Source organism: Bos javanicus, chromosome 16 (genome assembly GCF_032452875.1).
Source record: "Bos javanicus breed banteng chromosome 16, ARS-OSU_banteng_1.0, whole genome shotgun sequence".
Classification (NCBI taxonomy): domain Eukaryota; kingdom Metazoa; phylum Chordata; class Mammalia; order Artiodactyla; family Bovidae; genus Bos; species Bos javanicus.
Genome location: NC_083883.1, coordinates 24,271,780 through 24,290,867, shown reverse-complemented (window position 1 = coordinate 24,290,867; position 19,088 = coordinate 24,271,780). Strand labels below are relative to the sequence as shown.

At 35.2% G+C, this 19,088-nt stretch overlaps 1 protein-coding gene across 1 annotated transcript in view; it reads right to left on the bottom strand.

Annotated features, from left to right (window-relative positions):
* IARS2 (isoleucyl-tRNA synthetase 2, mitochondrial) overlaps positions 1-19,088 on the bottom strand; it is a 44,000-nt gene that overhangs the window by 8,892 nt on the left and 16,020 nt on the right. Inside the window, exons 11-18 of the mRNA XM_061382230.1 lie at positions 18,514-18,665; positions 16,625-16,785; positions 6,121-6,223; positions 5,408-5,501; positions 3,562-3,670; positions 2,493-2,595; positions 1,484-1,609; positions 745-876 (exon numbers count right to left, since the gene is read on the bottom strand). Coding sequence (XP_061238214.1) covers positions 745-876; positions 1,484-1,609; positions 2,493-2,595; positions 3,562-3,670; positions 5,408-5,501; positions 6,121-6,223; positions 16,625-16,785; positions 18,514-18,665 — 980 coding nt within the window. The remainder of the gene's footprint in view (positions 1-744; positions 877-1,483; positions 1,610-2,492; positions 2,596-3,561; positions 3,671-5,407; positions 5,502-6,120; positions 6,224-16,624; positions 16,786-18,513; positions 18,666-19,088) is intronic.

Here is a 19,088-nt window from a genome sequence, read left to right as displayed (position 1 = left end):
ATGAGCAGAATATGTTCCTTTTCAAAAATACGTTTCAAAGGCAGACAAACACAAAACAGGAAAAATGCGAGAGCATTTAAGGATCTTTGAAAGGTTATTTCTGGATATGAAAGACTACTATCCTCAGAAAAAAAAAAAAAAGAATAATTTACCCTGGACTCTACAAAAGAACAGGCATCAAATGAAAAGATCAAGTTTTAAGTGATGAAACAGCATTATTCTAAAACAGCAAAGGGTAAAAATTACCAATGTTCCCTCATTTATACAAAAAAAAAATAAAACTGGGCAAAAGTCTATATGTACAACTCTGACTTAAGTGCAAGCAATTCCAATTTTTGAGAAAATACAAATTACTTGTGTTTATATATGACAGAGTATTTTACAAGACACATTAAGAACTGTCATTTCAGTTACTGCTGTACTTTTGAGATGGCTATTTCTATACATCTGCAGACAAATAAAAGTACACCTCAACTTTATTCCTTCTTATACATGGAGCTGATTTTCAGAGGAAAATGTGGTCTGAGGAGAAGCCTGGCCTACTTTTGCCACCAGGCACTACTCTCGTCTTTTTTGAGAAACCAGAAGAATTCTAAGACTTCATACCTAGTCAACCTAGGAACATGTGGAACTGATCAAGTATAACTTTCCTCAGTGCTTTAGTCACTGTTTCTAACAAAGTTGGTTCCACTCAACATGCACCCCAACTGTGCTACCTCCAAAAGCGTATTAATGCTCACTCACCTTGTTTGCCAAATCCTGCAGTAAGTGTAGCATGTACTGGTCTATGACATACATGCTGTTGACAGGGATGGAATCTGTTTCTGGGTTGAAACCAGCCACATTTCCCAACAGAAAGCGGAGTGTATTCCTAAGCTAGAAACATTGAGAAAAAAGAAATATGCAGTCAAAAAATATGAGTCCTTCAATTATTACTGAAATTGTTTTATTTTTCTATAATTTTTATCCAACTCATGTTACCTTCCTAATGGAATACTTTATTTTTATATCATTCCTTTTAAATAAGACAAAGTGCAAAAAAAAACACCATCTCATTTCAAAAGCCCAGTTATAGAAACAACCATTGTAATTTATAAATAAAACTGAGTTTTCTTTATATTTCTTTAAAATTTTAGGGCAAATCACCTGTCAGTGGCCCAGTCTGTTCATCAGTGTAGATGAGAATATTTTGCAGGTAAAAATAAATGGAATAAATGTGAATGGTCATTGAGCACACAGAAAGTATATTAAAATCAGCGTAATTACATATATTAAAAAGACAGTATATAAAAATGTTAACATTACCACTTACATTTCTAAACAAATAAATTAACATATGCTATTTTTTAAAGCTCACAACATGTGGAGAACGCATTTTCATTCAGTTGTGCAAGTGCCAACAAAACGCACCTCATTATTTTAACAAGGACTCAGTAACCTTTCATTCAGGAATAGTAAGGAACAGAAAGAGGAGTGATCCGACCTTGCTAATGTCATCTCTGGCAGCGTTCAGTAGAGATGGACTAATTGTGACTTCAGTGAAGACGTTGGACTCGGCAACCCACCAGCGAAGCACGTCAGCACCATAGGGGGGCTCTTTGCTGTGATCCTTTTCATTGAGGGAAAAAAAAAACATACCAATAAACAGCTTTTGATGACAATTTGATGAACAGGTGTTTTAGGTAAGACTCCTATTCTGAAATGCTTGAATACAACATGATCATAAAATGTACCTGTATTGTAATGAAATAAGCTAACAATTTCAGAGATCCGGCTGCATCTAAAAAAACAACGCAACTGGAAAAGGGGGAGTATGGCCTGCGGCCTGGTGCAGTGTCTTCCCTGAGGTATCTGTAAACAGCTACTACGGCAGGCGGGCAGTCAGAGTACTGCCCTGGATGCCCTGCGATGGGGGACGGGCCGGGGTGGAGCAGGAGCGGTGCTTCCCTCTCGGTATGCCCAGGCTACTCTGACCAAGAGATGTGATTACTGGACTCTAGGAGGGCAGTTAAAAGCCGACAGGGTTAAAGAACAGATAAGCAGTATCTTTTCTGAAAGCAACTCCAAAATAAACCAAATTACCAGCAGCCCCAGATTTGATATTCTTTAATGAGTTGCTTTAAAGTGTATAATGTCCAAGAATGAAAGTTGCTGTCTCATTTTTTTTCTTATACTGTTTCTATTTAACTGTAAAACCATAGTTTATAAAGTTTTAAAGTTCAGACCATTAAAAAAGGGATAGCGTGAACCTAACTGGAGATTCAGACCTGAAATAAGTCAAAAAAGCCACAACAATCCCAATCCTTCACATTTTCAAAAAAGTCACACAAAACTTAAAGAGTCTAGATTTAAAACATGGTAAAGCATTTGCTACGAGTATAAAAATCAGTTTTGTGAGTTTTTTTTACATTGAAGTAACTATATTAAGGGTCTTGCTGCCAAATTAAGAGCCTTAAAACAAAAATAAAATGAGTTTTTAGGGAACCACTTACTTGTCCTCCATTGATGACAACATCAGGATCAATGATATTCCCAAGAGACTTGGACATCTTTTCTCCCTTTTCTCCAAGGGTAAATCCATGAACAACCACTGTCCTAAGAAGACAAATGAGCTACCATACTAATAAACACAATTATGATGGACATTTTGAAGATGACTTATAGCTTAAAAAGAGTGTCTTAGTTTGACACAAATATAAAAAATTTTTCTTGCCAGAATATATATGAAAATTTTTCTTCAAAGTATAATTCTAAGCTGCTTATTTATCCTGATTATTAAATACTAACCTCTCTATACACAGAAAATATTTTTATGCTTACTTACATTCACTAAACAATTGTCTTCTGATAATCTATAATGTACTGATTTTGATCATTAAAACTAACCAGAAAAAGTATGTCTTAAAAAAAATTATCACCACAAAATTATCTTTGTTCAAAAAGGCAATTTGAGAAATATATCTGTTCCATTGACTTTTAAAAGCATGTTATACTAGAAACATAAACATGCCGATTACTCAGAAGAGTTTTCATTTTGAGATGGCAAAAATCTTAAGCCATTTAAGAATCGTTCTGGGTAGAATCCACATATTTGAATAAGGAAAAGCTATTATCTGTAACGAAATAAGAACCCCAAATTTAATAAAATTCACTAAAAAAATGTTTCAGTTCATTAACCACTTGCGGAAATTACAAATATAAGGTATCTGATCAAGACTGTCCCTAGTGAAACTGGAGTATCCTCTCTACATCTATCCGTGTCTACCATATTTAAGGTCAAGCTCTCGTGGGTTTCTCTACTACGCCAGTCAATGCCGGTTTTACTTCTGGACTTAGGATCTGTATCAGAGTGAAAGAACTTTTCTGTATTACTGTCTCCTTTGTGTCTTATTTTTTTTTTTTACTTCAAACATTTCTCTCATGAGATTGAAGCCTGTAAACTAATTAAGGGCAGTGTTTTATCACATACATATTATTTAGCACATATGATTTCACACTGGCAAGTACTCAGCAGAAATATTCAAGGTATGCTCACTCGTTCAGCCCAGGTGTAATACTTACTTAAAAGGCGACTTATTCCTTGCTGCCACACTTGTTAATAAGGAAGACTGAAACCACCCCCCAAGCTGGTCTTTTCCTTCCAAGTACAAATCTGCTCTTTGGTCAGTACCTCCAAAATAAATATGGAAAAAAAACACAGAAATCTAAGTCAATTAAAGTTAAAAAATGGAAATGAATACTTATTAAAATATTAAAAGTAATCATGTTGCCTATTTCTTGTGTCATCCTCCACCCAATGGCCACACTACATTCACCTCAGCTGTTACCTTTACTGTCAATTTATTAACCAAGATAAATAAACTTTGCAGTATGATCTTCCAAACAACAGACAGCTAAAATATTATCTAAATTAGAAACTAATTCATAATGACTGTCAATTATCAGTATTACCAGTTAAATCTTTAGTGAAAATAAACTACTATTTTTATTAATTCAGCAGTTATTTGCTGAGTATCTAATAACCTTATTGTTGTCATTTAATTCTCAGAGTAACTCTAGAGGGGAGTTTTTACAATCAACATTATCGCATCAAGGCTGAAGCAGCTAATGAACTTTGAAAAATACTTCAAAAGCACTATTTCATATATGGCATATGCAATTTTGAAATGCAGGATGTTACTCTAAACACAGTAGGAGGTAACTCTTTTTCCTGTTTATAACACTACTTAACCTACCTACCAACCTTATGGAGTGTTATCTGCTTACATTTTCAATATAATTTAGGAAAACAAAGTGCCTAAACTGGCAATATTTTCTCTTGAGTACAATATTAGAAACTATTTAATATTGTTGCTATTAAACATTACTACAACTGAACATTACTACATAAAAATCATACTATACATTAACATATTTGATTATGAATTTTTATGTACACTTTAGCTATAAAACAGAGCGAACATGAATTTATGCGTATTTTACTTCTCAAATTTCCTAGGCGGAAAGAAAGGCCCAAACAGTGGAACACATTTACCTGCTAGGAATCATGCTAATGTCCTCTCAATAACGAGGCCTACTACCAGAAGGATACCCCAAGTAAAACCTACCACAATTTTGGTCAATCCCTTCAACAATGGTGAGCGGAGCATGCAAGGCGTTTTTCCATATTCCTTTGCTCCAGAAAGGAAACCGCCTCATCCCTGTAACCTCCCGGTACCTGTCCATAAGCTCTCAGTGAGGACACTTTACCTCTCCCCTTTCGCTTAGTATCCTTGAAGGCATCTGCTCACATCTAAACGCACCCTTTGTGCGCCTGCTACTACTCCCTTCTGATCCCTGCCTAATCTCTCCTTCCTCTTTATCCATGGAGTCAAAAGCTCACCCTAACCATGAGCAAGGAGAAACCAGTCAGTTGTCTGTGGCAAGAGGGGAGAAAGCTGTGAGAAGGTAATGGAGTACCAAAGAATAAGAACGGAAAAGCAGGGTGCCCGAGTTCTACTCTGACACGAACCTGTGTGACCACCAACTAATGTGATTCTAATTCAATCTCATGTCCTTTTCTGAAAAAATGAGATGCGGTCAGGCTATTTCAGTGATTTCCACACTTGGTTTTACAGAACTCAGTACCTTGGGGCTGCCAAGGAGGTCAAAGAGAACGAGCTGATTGGGAGGAAGAAGAAAATTCCCACCTTTATTTATCTTATGTATTATGGTTCTATATAAAATTTCATAGAAGACACTGGATTAAATGATTGCCAGTGGCTCTTTCAGGTTTAAAATTATACTATAGTAGGAGATATACTTCCAAAAAAAGCAAAAAAAATAAAGTTCTTGATTAGAGATTTCTTCTGATAGCATTAATTTTCAAAACTGCCTGACAGGCAATAGACCTCTTGTTTTAGATTACCTGGGAGAACATTAGACCATGAAGTTCCACTATCAAACCAGATGTCCAAAATATCCTGACCTGGCACATACTCCAACGCATCGGGACCACCGACCTAATAAGACAACGTAAAAACATTTTAATTACACAAAGACCATGATACTTACAATTAATATCCAAAAAAAGTCTTAAGAAAATGAAATACAACCATTAAATTCACATTTTACACTGACATTTCTTAAGTATTTTGCGATTAGGGACAACTACTTCACTACTTCATCTACATGTACAAGTGACTGTGGCCACCTACACATGTATTAATGTAAATGTAAATTGTGTTCATTTTCTTGCAATTATCTTCCAGTTTGGATTTCTCCATGTACGATGCCATTGAACTCATGTCCTATGAAGGCCCTGATGCACCAGTGTTAGGCACTATTCTCCCACATCACACGTGTCTCTACTCAACCAACAGAGCAGTTGCAGTCAATCCTGGCCCCCGGGGAGACAGCAAACCGCCCCCCCCACTCAGCCTCTGCTGCTCCACAAACACCCAGCTTCTCTCGTGAAATCAAACTGTCTACTCTCAAACTGCTCTGGCTCCTAGTTTATGATGACTAAACTCATGAACTTGACATGATAGCATCACTACTTTTTAACTCTCAGGAACCTCTCGTGTTGTCATTAAATCATGCGATACACACAAAGACTGTTTAAGTCCAATGGAAACGTACCTGAGATAAGACTTCTTTCGGAAGAAGTTGCTCCGGGGGAAGAGTCCACCAGATATCACTGCCATGCTCTTCCACTAGTTTAATAATATGCTCGATGGTTTGGCTATTTTCAGGTGGACAAAGCAAAACTGTTCAATTAGTTACTGTGGTTAATAGCAAACATTTAAAAAATTACAAAGTGGTGATTTTTTTCCCCTATCTGCAGGGTATTTTTCCCAATATGCAGGACATTTTTTCCTATCTTTCCCCCAAACTTTAGTGATATTATCTTCAATTATTTGATTACTTCGTTGCTACTGTCATTGGTCATAAGTAGACCTTAAAAGAAAAAGGAAAAAAAGTTTTTTTTTTTTAAATAAGGATATCTCCTGATACCTCTTTTTTGGTTACTAATTGCCCTGTTTCTATTTTCTATCCAAGTACCTATATTCAAAACCTCTTAATTATCTACCTCCTCCAATTTCTGCTCAAATTAAGCCAATACATTCTCTCAGTTCCACCTTAAAATGGTACTCAAATTTGTTCTTTGTTCAGATACTAGTATTAGTCCAACCTCTCTGCCTCCTACCAGACTGGTGCAATGGTCTGACTTTTCCCCTATTCGCATTCCTTTATATGACACATGTAATTTAATTTATAGGATACATCTCTGCATTCCTAAAATTGCTTTTATCACACCAACCCTGTCTCAGAAACTTCCAGTGCCCCCTCACTGCTTCCAGGACTGAATCCAAATTCATCTGCATAAGAGGCCATGCTGTACCAGAGCATGGGTTTTGGTAACAGATATCCAGGCTTATCTCCCAACTGCTACTTTTCATATACATGACACACACAGTAGTAAAAGTTCTCTAAGTTTTGACTGTCCCTTCTGTTAAGACTAATAGTACAATTTTTATTCAAAAACATTTACTGAGTACTCCAACATCTTGGTCACTGTTCGAGGCACTAGAGTTACAGCAGATAACAAGGCGGGTAAGATTCCCACCATAGTGGAACTTGCATTTTAGTGATCCTGGATACTTTTGTCAGGATGACTACAAACTAGATGAGATGATCCAGTAAAACTTAATGCATGCCTAACACACAAAAGAAAGCCAGTAAATGTGTATCAAATGCATACTGAAACTGATCATATCTTTGCGAAGATAAAGATACATAGTTATAAATCATTTGAAAATTAAACTCAGGAAAAATTCTACACTAAATTTTCTCACAGGAATAATATACTTTTAATTTATTATCACAGCTTTATGAACATTACAACTTCCCCAGCTGCTTTCCACCAAGTCAGAATAGAGTGGTCAAGAAAACAGAGCATGTGTGGAGAAAATGGAACCCTCCTACACTGTTGGTAGGAATGTAAACTGGTGAAGCCACTATGGAAACAGTGCGAAGAGTCCTCAAAAAACTAAAAATAGAGCTGCCGTATAATCCTACAATCCCACTCCTGGGAACATATCCAGAGAAAATTATAATTGGAAAAGATACAGGTACCCTTATGTTCACAGAGCAATATTTACAACAGCCAAGACATGAAAGCAACCTAAATATCCATCAATAGAAGAACAGAGAGAGAAAATGTGGTGTGTACACACACACACACGGAATATTACTCAGCCATAAAAAAGAACAAAATAATGCCATTTTGCTTCAACATGGAGGAACCTAGAAGTTATCATACTAAGTGAAGTCAGACAGAGAAAGACAAATACTATATGATACTACTAATACAAGGAATCTAAAATGTGACACAAATGAAGCTATCCATGAAACAGAAAGAGACTCACAGACACAGAGAACAGACCTGCGGTTGCCAAGGAGGGGAGCGTGGCTAGATTGGGAGCTTGGGGTTAGTAGACGCAAACTATTACATATAGAAAGGGTAAGCAACAGGGGCCTGCTGCATAGCACAGGGAACCATATTCAGGGTCCTGTGAAAAACTAGAATGGAAAGGAATATGAAACAGAATGTGTGTGTGTATACATATATATACACACACACAGCTGAGTCACTTTGCTATATAGTAGAAATTAACACAACATTGTAAACCAACTATACTTCAATAAAATAAATTTATAAAAAGAACATGGACCCCAGAGCCAGAGAACTTTCATTTAATTCCTGACCCTATCACTTACTAGCTATGTGACCCTGGGCAAAGCACTCAATATTCTGTACCTTACTTAGTTTGCAAAAATGCAAATAATAAAGTATCATTAAGAGAGCTATTATGGATATTAATTGAGCTTATATGCAAAATGCCTAGAACAGTGTCTGGCACATATTAATGGGCATTATGTAAGCAATAATAAGAGAATAATAAGAAGAAGAAGAAGAATGTAAGAGAAGACTCTTGAGAATCCCTTGGACTGCAAGGAGATCCAACCAGTCCATTCTGAAGGAGATCAGCCCTGGGATTTCTTTGGAAGGAATGATGCTAAAGCTGAAACTCCAGTACTGTGGCCACCTCATGCGAAGAGTTGACTCATTGGAAAAGACTCTGATGCTGGGAGGGATTGGGGGCAGGAGGAGAAGGGGACGACAGAGGATGAGATGGCTGGATGGCATCACAGACTCGATGGACGTGAGTCTGGGTGAACTCCAGGAGTTGGTGATGGACAGGGAGGCCTGGCGTGCTGCGATTCATGGGGTGGCAAAGAGTCAGACACGACTGAGCGACTGATCTGATCTGATGTAATCAATATCTATTATTTAAACTGATTCTTTGAAGTCAGGAAACTTTACAGTTAATTTTGTTAACCAACTACCAAAACACATATCACACACATACATATTAATATTTAAAGATTAAAGTATGTATACTAAAGCCAACTTTTGAATTATTCTCCTTTCTACCACACTCCATTAACACAAGTAACTAAGAATGCAGGTCTACAAGAGTTGGTAGAAATGGAAGGAGTGGATAGAAAAAACCTCTATGCTCCTGACCTGGATCTACTTGTTATTAATCATGACCATGTATTATGAATCACTAAATCTCTCTAAGTCTGATAATTCAGATAAAATGAAGTGTTTATGAAAAATTGCTATGGGAGGCAAAAACTAAATGAGTGTTATAACTTAAATATGCTCTACAAATTGAAAACCCAAATACTTAAGTTGGTTATACTTCAAAGAATAGACTGAAAAAGTATGACGCTACATTTATTTTGAAGAAATTATAAATCATAAGGATGTGTAAATGGGCACAAGTCCATATTTCTAATACAGTCACACATTTCATATGGACTTTAACAGTAAAGATAAACTTTTTGTGACATGAGACCATAAAAACTTTGTGCAATAACTACCTAGTTATATGACAATATTTAGTTACATATTACTATTTTATATAGTTTACACAGAACACTGTATCAGTTAAGAAAACTGAATATACTATAATAGAAAATCTGAATAAACCTAACGCTATTACTCTTAGAACAAAAAAGAGATACTATCAAAGGATTCTCCAGGCAAGAATACTGGAGTGGGTTCCCATGATGTTAGGATTTTATTACTCAAAATAGTTTTTGTGTATATACAAGTTTTATATATATATTTATGTGTATACCTTTATTAATAAAAGGACTTTATAAAACCTCTCTAATTGGATTCATTTAAAAATGGCTAAAGTGACAGATAAACTGTTCTGTGTCTTGGGGTTCCTTAAATGCTGGGCCTTATAAGCAAGTAACACAATTAAAAGCGAGGCCTTGAAACTGTGTCTCCCAAATCATGGCTCAATTCTGCTTTACTTCTCCTTTCAGCCTTTCTGGGCTTCCCTAGTGGCTCAAAGGGTAAAAAATCCACCTGCAATGAGGGAAACCTGGGTTTGATCCCTGGGTTGGGAAGATCCCTTAGAGGAGGGAACGGCTTACCCACTCTAGTATTCTGGCCTGGAGAATTCCATGGACAGAGGAGCCTGGTGGGCTACAGTCCATGGGGTCACAAAAGTCAGACACGACTGAGTGACTTTCACTTTCAGCCTTTCTAACTCTTTTACGAAGACAAACACTGCATCTGTGAACTCATACTCCCCTTCTCTGGGGTTTGCTGGGCAAAGGCAAAAAGACCCTCAGTACCCATGCAGGATGAAGGCGTGAACCAGAGACAAGTCAGGAGCAGGAAGTCTCCAGAGACAAGTGCGCTGACAGAGCAAGCACCAAGTCCAAAGACCAGAGTCTACCTGCAACTTACTAGATACTGACAGGAATACATCATGTTATTCTTCTGAGCTTCAGTTTCTATGGATATTGGGAATGCTGGGAGAAGGAAGACTATTTGAAAATTTTTATTTTTTGTTTTCTTTTGAACTTTTTATTTTGTACTGGGGTACAGCTGATTAACAATGCTGTGACAGTTTCAGGTGAACAGTGAAGGGACTCAGCCGCACATATACGTGTGTCCATTCTCCCCCAAACGCCCCTCCCAGCCAGGCTGCCACATTACCTCGAGCAGAGTTCCATGTGCTACACGGCAGGTCCCTGCTGGTCACGCATTTTAAACACAGCAGTGTGTACATGTCCATCTCAAACTCCCTAACTACCCCTTCCTGCTGGCAACCATAAGCTCATTTTCTGTGAGTCTCTTTCTGTTTTGTAAGTTCATCTGTATCATTTCTTTTTAGTTTCCACATATAAGGGATGCCATGTGGTATTTCTCCTTCTCTGTCTGACTTACTTCACTCAGTACGGTAATTTCTAGGTCCATCCATGTTCCTATAAATGGCACTGTTTCATTCTTTCTAATGGCTGAATAATATTCCACTGTACATATGTACCACATCTCCTTTATCCATTCCTCAATCAATGGACACAGGTTGCTTCCACATCTTGGCTAGAAAATTTTTATTCTTAAAAAAAAGTCCTAATATTTTAGTCTCCTTACAATTGTAGATGATACTTGCATATCCATTTCAGAATGCCTAATCCAACTATAATGAAATTATTTTTTATATTGCTAAGTCACAGATAAATTCAATGAAGTTTCAGAATTATATTTTAATTATTACTTAACTATATTCAAGTATCTTAGTGAGAGTCTGTAATGAAAAATACCCAACAGCAAAGAAAGATTTCAATTTTGCAACTGACATGTTATTAAGGTAACTATTATTATAGAATCCCATCAAGTTTAGTTAACCACTTCTAGCCTAACTAAAGTTGAAGTTTTAATTCCTACATTTTCTTATAAAGATATAGGTAGTTTATTTACATATACAAAATAATGGTCCAATATAAAAAGTTTAGTATTGTATTATGTAAACCTTATTTGCAAATATGCTTTTTAACACATAAAAGTCCCTTATTTCAGTGACGAGGAAAGTTTTATTTTGTTTTTCTTTTACTTTACCTAATAATACTTACTAAAATCGATGTAACCACACAATGTTATCTACACCAATGAAAATAATCCTGTAGTAGCTTTAAAAAATCTAATTTCAAAAAGGCTGTCATAAATCAAATACATACTACTAAGAAAATGACTATTTTGTGTTCTTCCCAACATACACAGATGAACAAAAAAAATGTTTTTTCCAGTGTACTGAAAACAAATACAAAGCATTTTTAAGAGGGGAGAGAAGCTCTGCCACATTAATAGACCAAGTCTTACTAACATTTAGAGCAAGACTTGCTTCCTTCCTTTTTATCATGAAATATAAAAATATGATGTACTAAATGTACCCTAAAGGCATTTTCTTCTGCAACTTAACTCTATTTTGAGATCTTAGACAACTATATTACATATGTTTTTAAAGGAAAATAAAGACAACTCTGAATTAGAGTATAAAAGCTGAACAAAATTTATAACAAATAAGAAAGCAGATTTCAAAGATAAAAACATTCTCATAACCCAAACAAATCAAAATTTAAGTGCATGGAATTGGTATAACAAAGTGAGAACTTTCTCCTGACCTATATACTCTGGTGATCTGAATGTCCCAAAAAGTTGTGGCAGTTTTAAAAATAAAATTTGCAATAAAAATAAATGAGCACATATAACTTTCACACTTGAGATGACCACAGTGGATTGCAAAATAAAGATAAATTTAATATTCAAACAAAATCTGAAAAGTAATTTGGGTAAGAAATACAAGTAAATGCTGTACAAGTGCTCAGAAAGTACTCATTACAGCACTGTAAAAAACTTAGAAACAGTCAAATGTTGGGATGGGCTACATTTATTTGATTTTCATACAGAGGGAGTCAGGCAACCATTAAGAGCTAAGCTACTTAGGCTGCTTGGATTCAAGTCTGTGACAGATGATTCTCATTTTTAACTCCCCCTGCTGATAAGCTCAGATTTTAGTAATTATTTAGGGGCTCCCTAAGGAATGTAAGGAAGATAAAATTCTAATTTGAAAACTGAAATTAAATGAGGATAATTTCATGAGGAATTTGGGGTAGCTCTACAAAGATGAGAATATAATACAATGTTCTAGACTTTTTTCCTGTAGCTATTTTATTACACAATCTATCAAAACCATAAAAAAAAAAGAGCTAAGCTACCATTTTTAATGGCTACCTATTAATTTTTAATGGCCACCTATTAATTCTTCCCAAACTGACTTTATTTCTTCTTTTTCATATCATGTTTCTTCATAAACAATTGTATTAGACATCCCTACATTTATCTACCTATATATCTATATCTATACAAGAGATGTTAGTGTATAAGAGATGTTAGTCCTTTTGCTTCCTTAGGATAAATACTTAGAAGTGTAACTTTTTATTACAAAATTGAGATTGTGCTTTAAAGTTTTAAAACAATTTCTAGTGATATTATTCTTCCGAAAAATAGAACATAAGAAGTAGTCAAAATTTATCTTTTGAAATATAAGAAATACCCCCTTTGTTAATAAAATGCTAAACTTAACACAAACACACAGTTAACTTATAACCTAAAGATCAGTATAAATTACTGTTAATAAAAGTGGGTGAAACCACTTATCACTACATAATCTCTATGCTTCCATCTTAATGCTGCATTTCATAAAGCAATAAGTCCATCATAAAACTTTGTACTTTACGCAATGGCCTTATCTAAATACACATATTATGTGTCCTTCCTGGGTTTCAATCTGTGAAAATGCACTAGGTAGAACCAGCCACTGCCACATCAACCAATCATTCTGAACTTCGATATCAACTGGGCTCAAGTTTATTTAGCGTGTTCCTAGAAATCAAACAGCATTAAGATTATAAGGTAATGAAGAAACTGTTGCTGTCATTTCAGTTCCCTGCGTTTTGTCTTTATAAAAGCAAAAATGCTAAGGACTATAATATTTTTTTCTTCTGGAAGTCACTGGAATTAAGAATGAGGTAAGAGGCTAAATGTTTCATATTTATTTACTACATTTAATTCTAGAAATTGGGGGTGGTGTCTGTTTTTAATTTAATCCTATATTTTGAAGATGACAGTAAACAATTTTGGAGAAATTTTTACTTGATGAATACTATCGAACTTTTTCACAAATAAGTCATTATTATTAACATAAGCAAAAATTTGAGGTAGCTAAATCTAACACTCAAATTTGAAATTCCTTGCATGTTTCTAATGAAATTTCTCATATTTCTGTAAATCAGGGGCTAAGTTTCCTAAATGCATGTTAACTATTGCATTAACACTTAAATGTTCTGAAATGAAAGAAACTTAATAACTTTTTTTCCTTCCTAGTTTCTATATTTATCTTTATTATATAAAGAGTAATTGTCTTTACTAATTAGTAATAGATTTCCACCTAAATTATAAAGATGTTATATCACAGATTAAGATAAATAATCAATGATACTGAAGTCAAAAGTGGAATTATTTCTTGAGAAAATACAAATATGAATATAAAGTACAAATGAGAACATTAATTCAAAATAAAAATTAAACATCAAAGTTTCATATCTACCAGTCTCTCAAATTCTGTAGGAAAGAATAAATCAAGATTTTCTTCTGTGAAACTACATAAGAGATAATTTATACTTTCATCCTGCAAAGCGAAGGGAACCTTCTGATGTTCTTAACGGCGTCATCGATTGTAACAGCAACTCCATGTGGACTGTGCGTCAATTTCCAGTGGAGATGCTGTTACTTTTGATGGCTGCCAACTCACTGCAGTGTAAAGGCATATTCAAGGAAGACCAAGAAAATCATGGTTACCTGATTCTACTTGATTCAGGAAAAAACACAGACATCCTTTCATGTGGTATTTAAAAATTGACAAATAATTAAGAATTAACATCCATTAAAAAAAAAAAATCAACTGTTATGTCACTTAAAGGACCAAAAATGGAAGAGGATTAGAGTTATTATTCAGAAATGGTGTACAGGAAAATGACCTATGAATTGACAGACAACGTGACTAAGTCTGTCTGTCATTTCTGTAGGCCAATGTTCTGTATATCTCTGCGACTTCAAAATCAGAAATCAACTATACCACGCAAGCAACACAAAGCTCAATGCAGAGAAAAGAATCTGTTACTCACCATGTAAACAAACTGACTGAAAATAAAACACAAATTATACCTAAAAAAAATCTGCTTGTTTTTTCTGACAAAGCTCACATTTATTTCACCTACGTCACTGACCAATTGACCTAGGTACCATTTTGTTGTAGTGATCAAATAATGGTCAAATAAACCAGCTTGCTCTACTTACTAATATGTACAACTGGTACACTTCAATCACTTCAGGGAAACTCCCTAAAAATCTTGCTCTCTAAGTGCAGAAAAGAGTGAGGAACAATCACAGTGTTTTTATAAACATTTCTTTCAAGGAAAACTCCCTGGTAAGGAATTTAAGCAATACTTGTGTAAATTTATCTCAACTTTAATTCTCAGTAGGGAAAATAAGATACTAGTTTTTATGTGATCAAGCTCTAAATTTTAAAAATATAAGCAACAATATTTGGGTCAAAGAGTCTTAGCTCGAAACTGTAATAATATTGCAATAATCTTACAATCACTTCCTGATCTCTAACTTCTAGCTTCTTTTTCTAAAACACACTCTTACTCCTCACTCCTACTTAAAAGTTTAAACTCCTTAGCCTGGTATTCAAGGCTGACTTCAGTTTGCCCCAGTCAAGCTTTCTCGGGTGTTTACCTCTCTGCTCCCCTCACACACACCCCGAAGCCCCATTACAGTCCTATACGTGCTATGTTTTCGCCACTCTGGCTCCTCAGCTTCTAATACCACTACTTGCTAAGTACTTTCCCCCATTTCCTGCCCAATTCTCAAGGCCCTTCTCAAATGCCATATCCTCTACAAAGGAAGCAAACAAACTATTTTGGGTTCAAAGCAAATCCTTTAGTTCTTTCTGAGGCATGTTGCCAGAAGGTGTCAGATTTTCCCTGAAGTCGTGACACAAGAATATTTCAAAGTGAAAAGGAGCCTTCACACCAAGGATACTCAGAACTACCCAACATGCAGTGAAAGGTAATTTAAAACAAAACACTGGGATCGACAATTTTAAAAAAAACTAAAATATATATTCATAAAAACACCACGTACAGCATACTAATAATGTAGTCAATGAAAAGCACAACCTTTTTACAAAAATGATGTTGAATTCCCCTCGCTGTCTCCTGAATTCTCCATTACTTGCTGCCTCCATGCCCTCAAAATCCTCACTGGATCCTCAACTGATAAAATGTGAAAATACTTCCCAAAATGTAGTCAAACTCTTTGTTCATATTACAGAATAACTTAGTAAAAAAAATCTGAAACAAAATTACTTCCAAAAAAATGAAAATTCAGGATATATTCCCAAAAGAAATGATTAATATTCCCTTTTCCACATCTCTTAATAACAGTAACAATCCTGAAAGCCACCCTAATTTGCCAGAAGATAAACCAGCTAGGTTATTACCACAATAAGAGCGGGGACCATGTCCGTCTTGTCTATTGCCTCAGAAAAAGGGTCTAGTGTATGACCAGCAAAAAAAAAACCTTTTTATTGTATAAGCTCATCTATTCTGAATTGTTTACTAGGTTCACGTATTATCTTTCCAAATTAAAAAGAAAACTAAGCAAAAAAAGAAGAAATAACTAGTGCATTCAACTATATTATAGTTTCTTAAATTTTAAATTATCTGTACAACTACCTAACACCATTTCTACTGAGAGAAAAAGCAGACTCAGAGTGAAAGACTGACACTGATTCCTAAATCAAAATTACATACTGGGCCACTCAATCTGCTCACTTTGGGTTCCTGACACCTTACTCCAACACAGTGCTAGGCACACAGTCAGGAATAATGAATTCCCAAAGAAAAAAAGTCAATGCCTTTAATTCTGAGTTATCAATACTGAAAATAATCCAGTATTTGTTAAAACTTCACCCATCTGAAAGGATCTTTTTGAAATTTATATTTTACTTCCCTAAAAAAGATAGTTATTTTAGACTATTTTACTTAACATAACAAGAGTTTTCCATAGTCCACTATTTTTCCATTTTTGAAGAAAATACAACTCACTTTAAAGTGCTGAAAAATTTTGAAAGAGTTCTACCTGTTGATCAAGACTTCATCTTTTGTCTTATGATGAAACACAGGAATTGGAACACCCCAAACTCTTTGCCTTGATATGCACCAGTATGGCCGCCTGTCCATCATTTCAACCATGGCATTCAATGCTGATCCAGGAATAAATTTCACTTTTTTCAACAATTCCTGCAATTGATTCACAAATCAAGTTCAGTGAGAGAAAGCAGAACAAATTTTCTAGAACTCCCATTCTTTATCATGATACAGTTCCTTATTTTGGAAGTTTATAGGCATTTACATGCCCCCTCTCCCTGCCAAATAGAAACTAATCTCAAAAAAACCATAGATTTCAGAGCAAACAAGGCGATATTAAAACAGGGCCACAAAGGATCTAATAAATAACATCAAGAGCAGACTCCACCTTTGAAGAAGTGACAAGCGGTTTTATACTAATTTCTAAACACTCCTAGATCAAAATTGGTAATAACAGGTTTAATAGAAGTACTACACGTTATTAAACTTCAGTTAAACTCAATTCAAACTTGATTTCCAGGTTTCTTTTTTAAATGTTTAAGAAATAAGCTCCTATCTTAGGTTGACAAGGATACTGAAATACAACCTAATTTTATGTAGTACGGTTTAGTTAAGGAATAATTATTATTTTTTAAGGTGGTAATAACAGCATGAAAATTATGTTTTAATTTTAAATGTCAGATATATATGATGAAATATTTATGGAAAACATAATACCTAAAAGTTGCTTTAAAATAATCCAATGGGTAGGAAGTGTAGATAATGAGTAGGGATGTAGCTAAAAATAAAATTGGCAAAAAGTTGATTATTGTTGAAGTTGGGTGATGGAAACATGGCAGTATATTATTTTCTCTATTTCTGCAAAGATTAACTAAAAATTTTCCATAAGGAAGTTAAGAAAACAAACTTGTCTTCAGCGTACTGCATCAGCATCAGATTTGGATGTTCTGCAACAAAAATCTGTGCAGAGCTGAAAGTCACAAACTACATTTACAGGTAAGAAAAACAGGCTTTATAGAGAAATGTAAAAAAAACAGAACAAAGCAAAGAAACAGTCCATAGCACAGCTCTCCAATCTACATGAATGTAGAAAGTATTAACTGCCTCCATAGCTTTGGCAAGGGCCCCAACTGCCAGGCCAACAAATGAACCAACTAATAACAGTACTGCTATATGCAAGCTGTAAAGCAAAGTATCTGTACACTCAGCATGGTCAACAAATATATATTTGAAAAACAAAAGCAAAATATGGTATTTGAGTTCTTTCATTTAATAGAATCAAGTTATTCATGAGATACACACACACACACACACAGATACATCTATGTATTGAATGAAAGAGCTTTAATTAATTTAAATTAATATTTAAAATGCCAGCTATAAAGTAATTGTTAGCTCAAAGTAATAGCTTTTCAAATGAATTGTGATTTCAATTCAACCCTTCAAGCAAAGGGTTTTAAAAGAATTTTGGTAAATGCCTATTATGTGCCAGACACTGTTCTGGGAACTCTTATTCACGTATCTCATGAGGTAGGCATTATTATCACCTTTATACAGATGAGGAAACTGAGGTTCTGAGAGTTTAAACAATTTGCTGAACTCAGGTCGTAATTTTATGCTACTTTCACACTGGGCAGGAAATTAGAGCAAACTAATTAACCTTTTTAAGCATGAGTTTCCACATATGTCATGACGGAATGGAGAAACCCAAGGTCCCTCCAGATCTAAAATTCCACAATTTTATGAAACCAATTAATAATAGCCTTAATTCCTTCTACCCTCAAAACCCTACCCCAACCTCACAGATAAACCTTTCATCCTGGGGAAGGGATGAATGAGGGAATGATAAACCCAACCCTTACAGCAGGATGCCCTTTATACCTTGGCTGTAGTCTTAATATCCGTGATATTTACAAACCACTGCTTGCTGGCACGAATAACTACTGGTTTCTTAGTTCTCCAGTCATAGGGATAGCTGTGTACCAATTTTTCTTCTTTCAACAAATTCTTTGCAGCCTGAAGCATCATTATAACTTAAAAAACAAAAAACAACTTACATTAGACACAATGAAAAAGTACTATGAAAACCCTAATAACTCTCTAAACTTTCAGGGAGTACGAAATCTGGGCCAACAGGTGACAGGAAGAGTAGCCATCTACCAGGGAGCAAAGGCATAATCTGGGAATCTCCAGACAAAAAAAGCAGAGACTGTAAAACCTTAAGCAGACTCCAAAGTATGCCATTCCCATGGGCTCTTCTCAAAGACGACAGAACACACCTAGAACTCTACATCTCAAATCCAGAGTCACAGTCTCTCATACTATGAATCTTCAAATGGTCTCCAGGTAATCCAAAGAAACCAGGTATACTGGCTTGAATTTTGTCCCCTAAGTCCTTGCCCCTACGACCTGTGACTGTGACCTTATTTGGAAATAGGGCCTTTGTAGATGCAGTC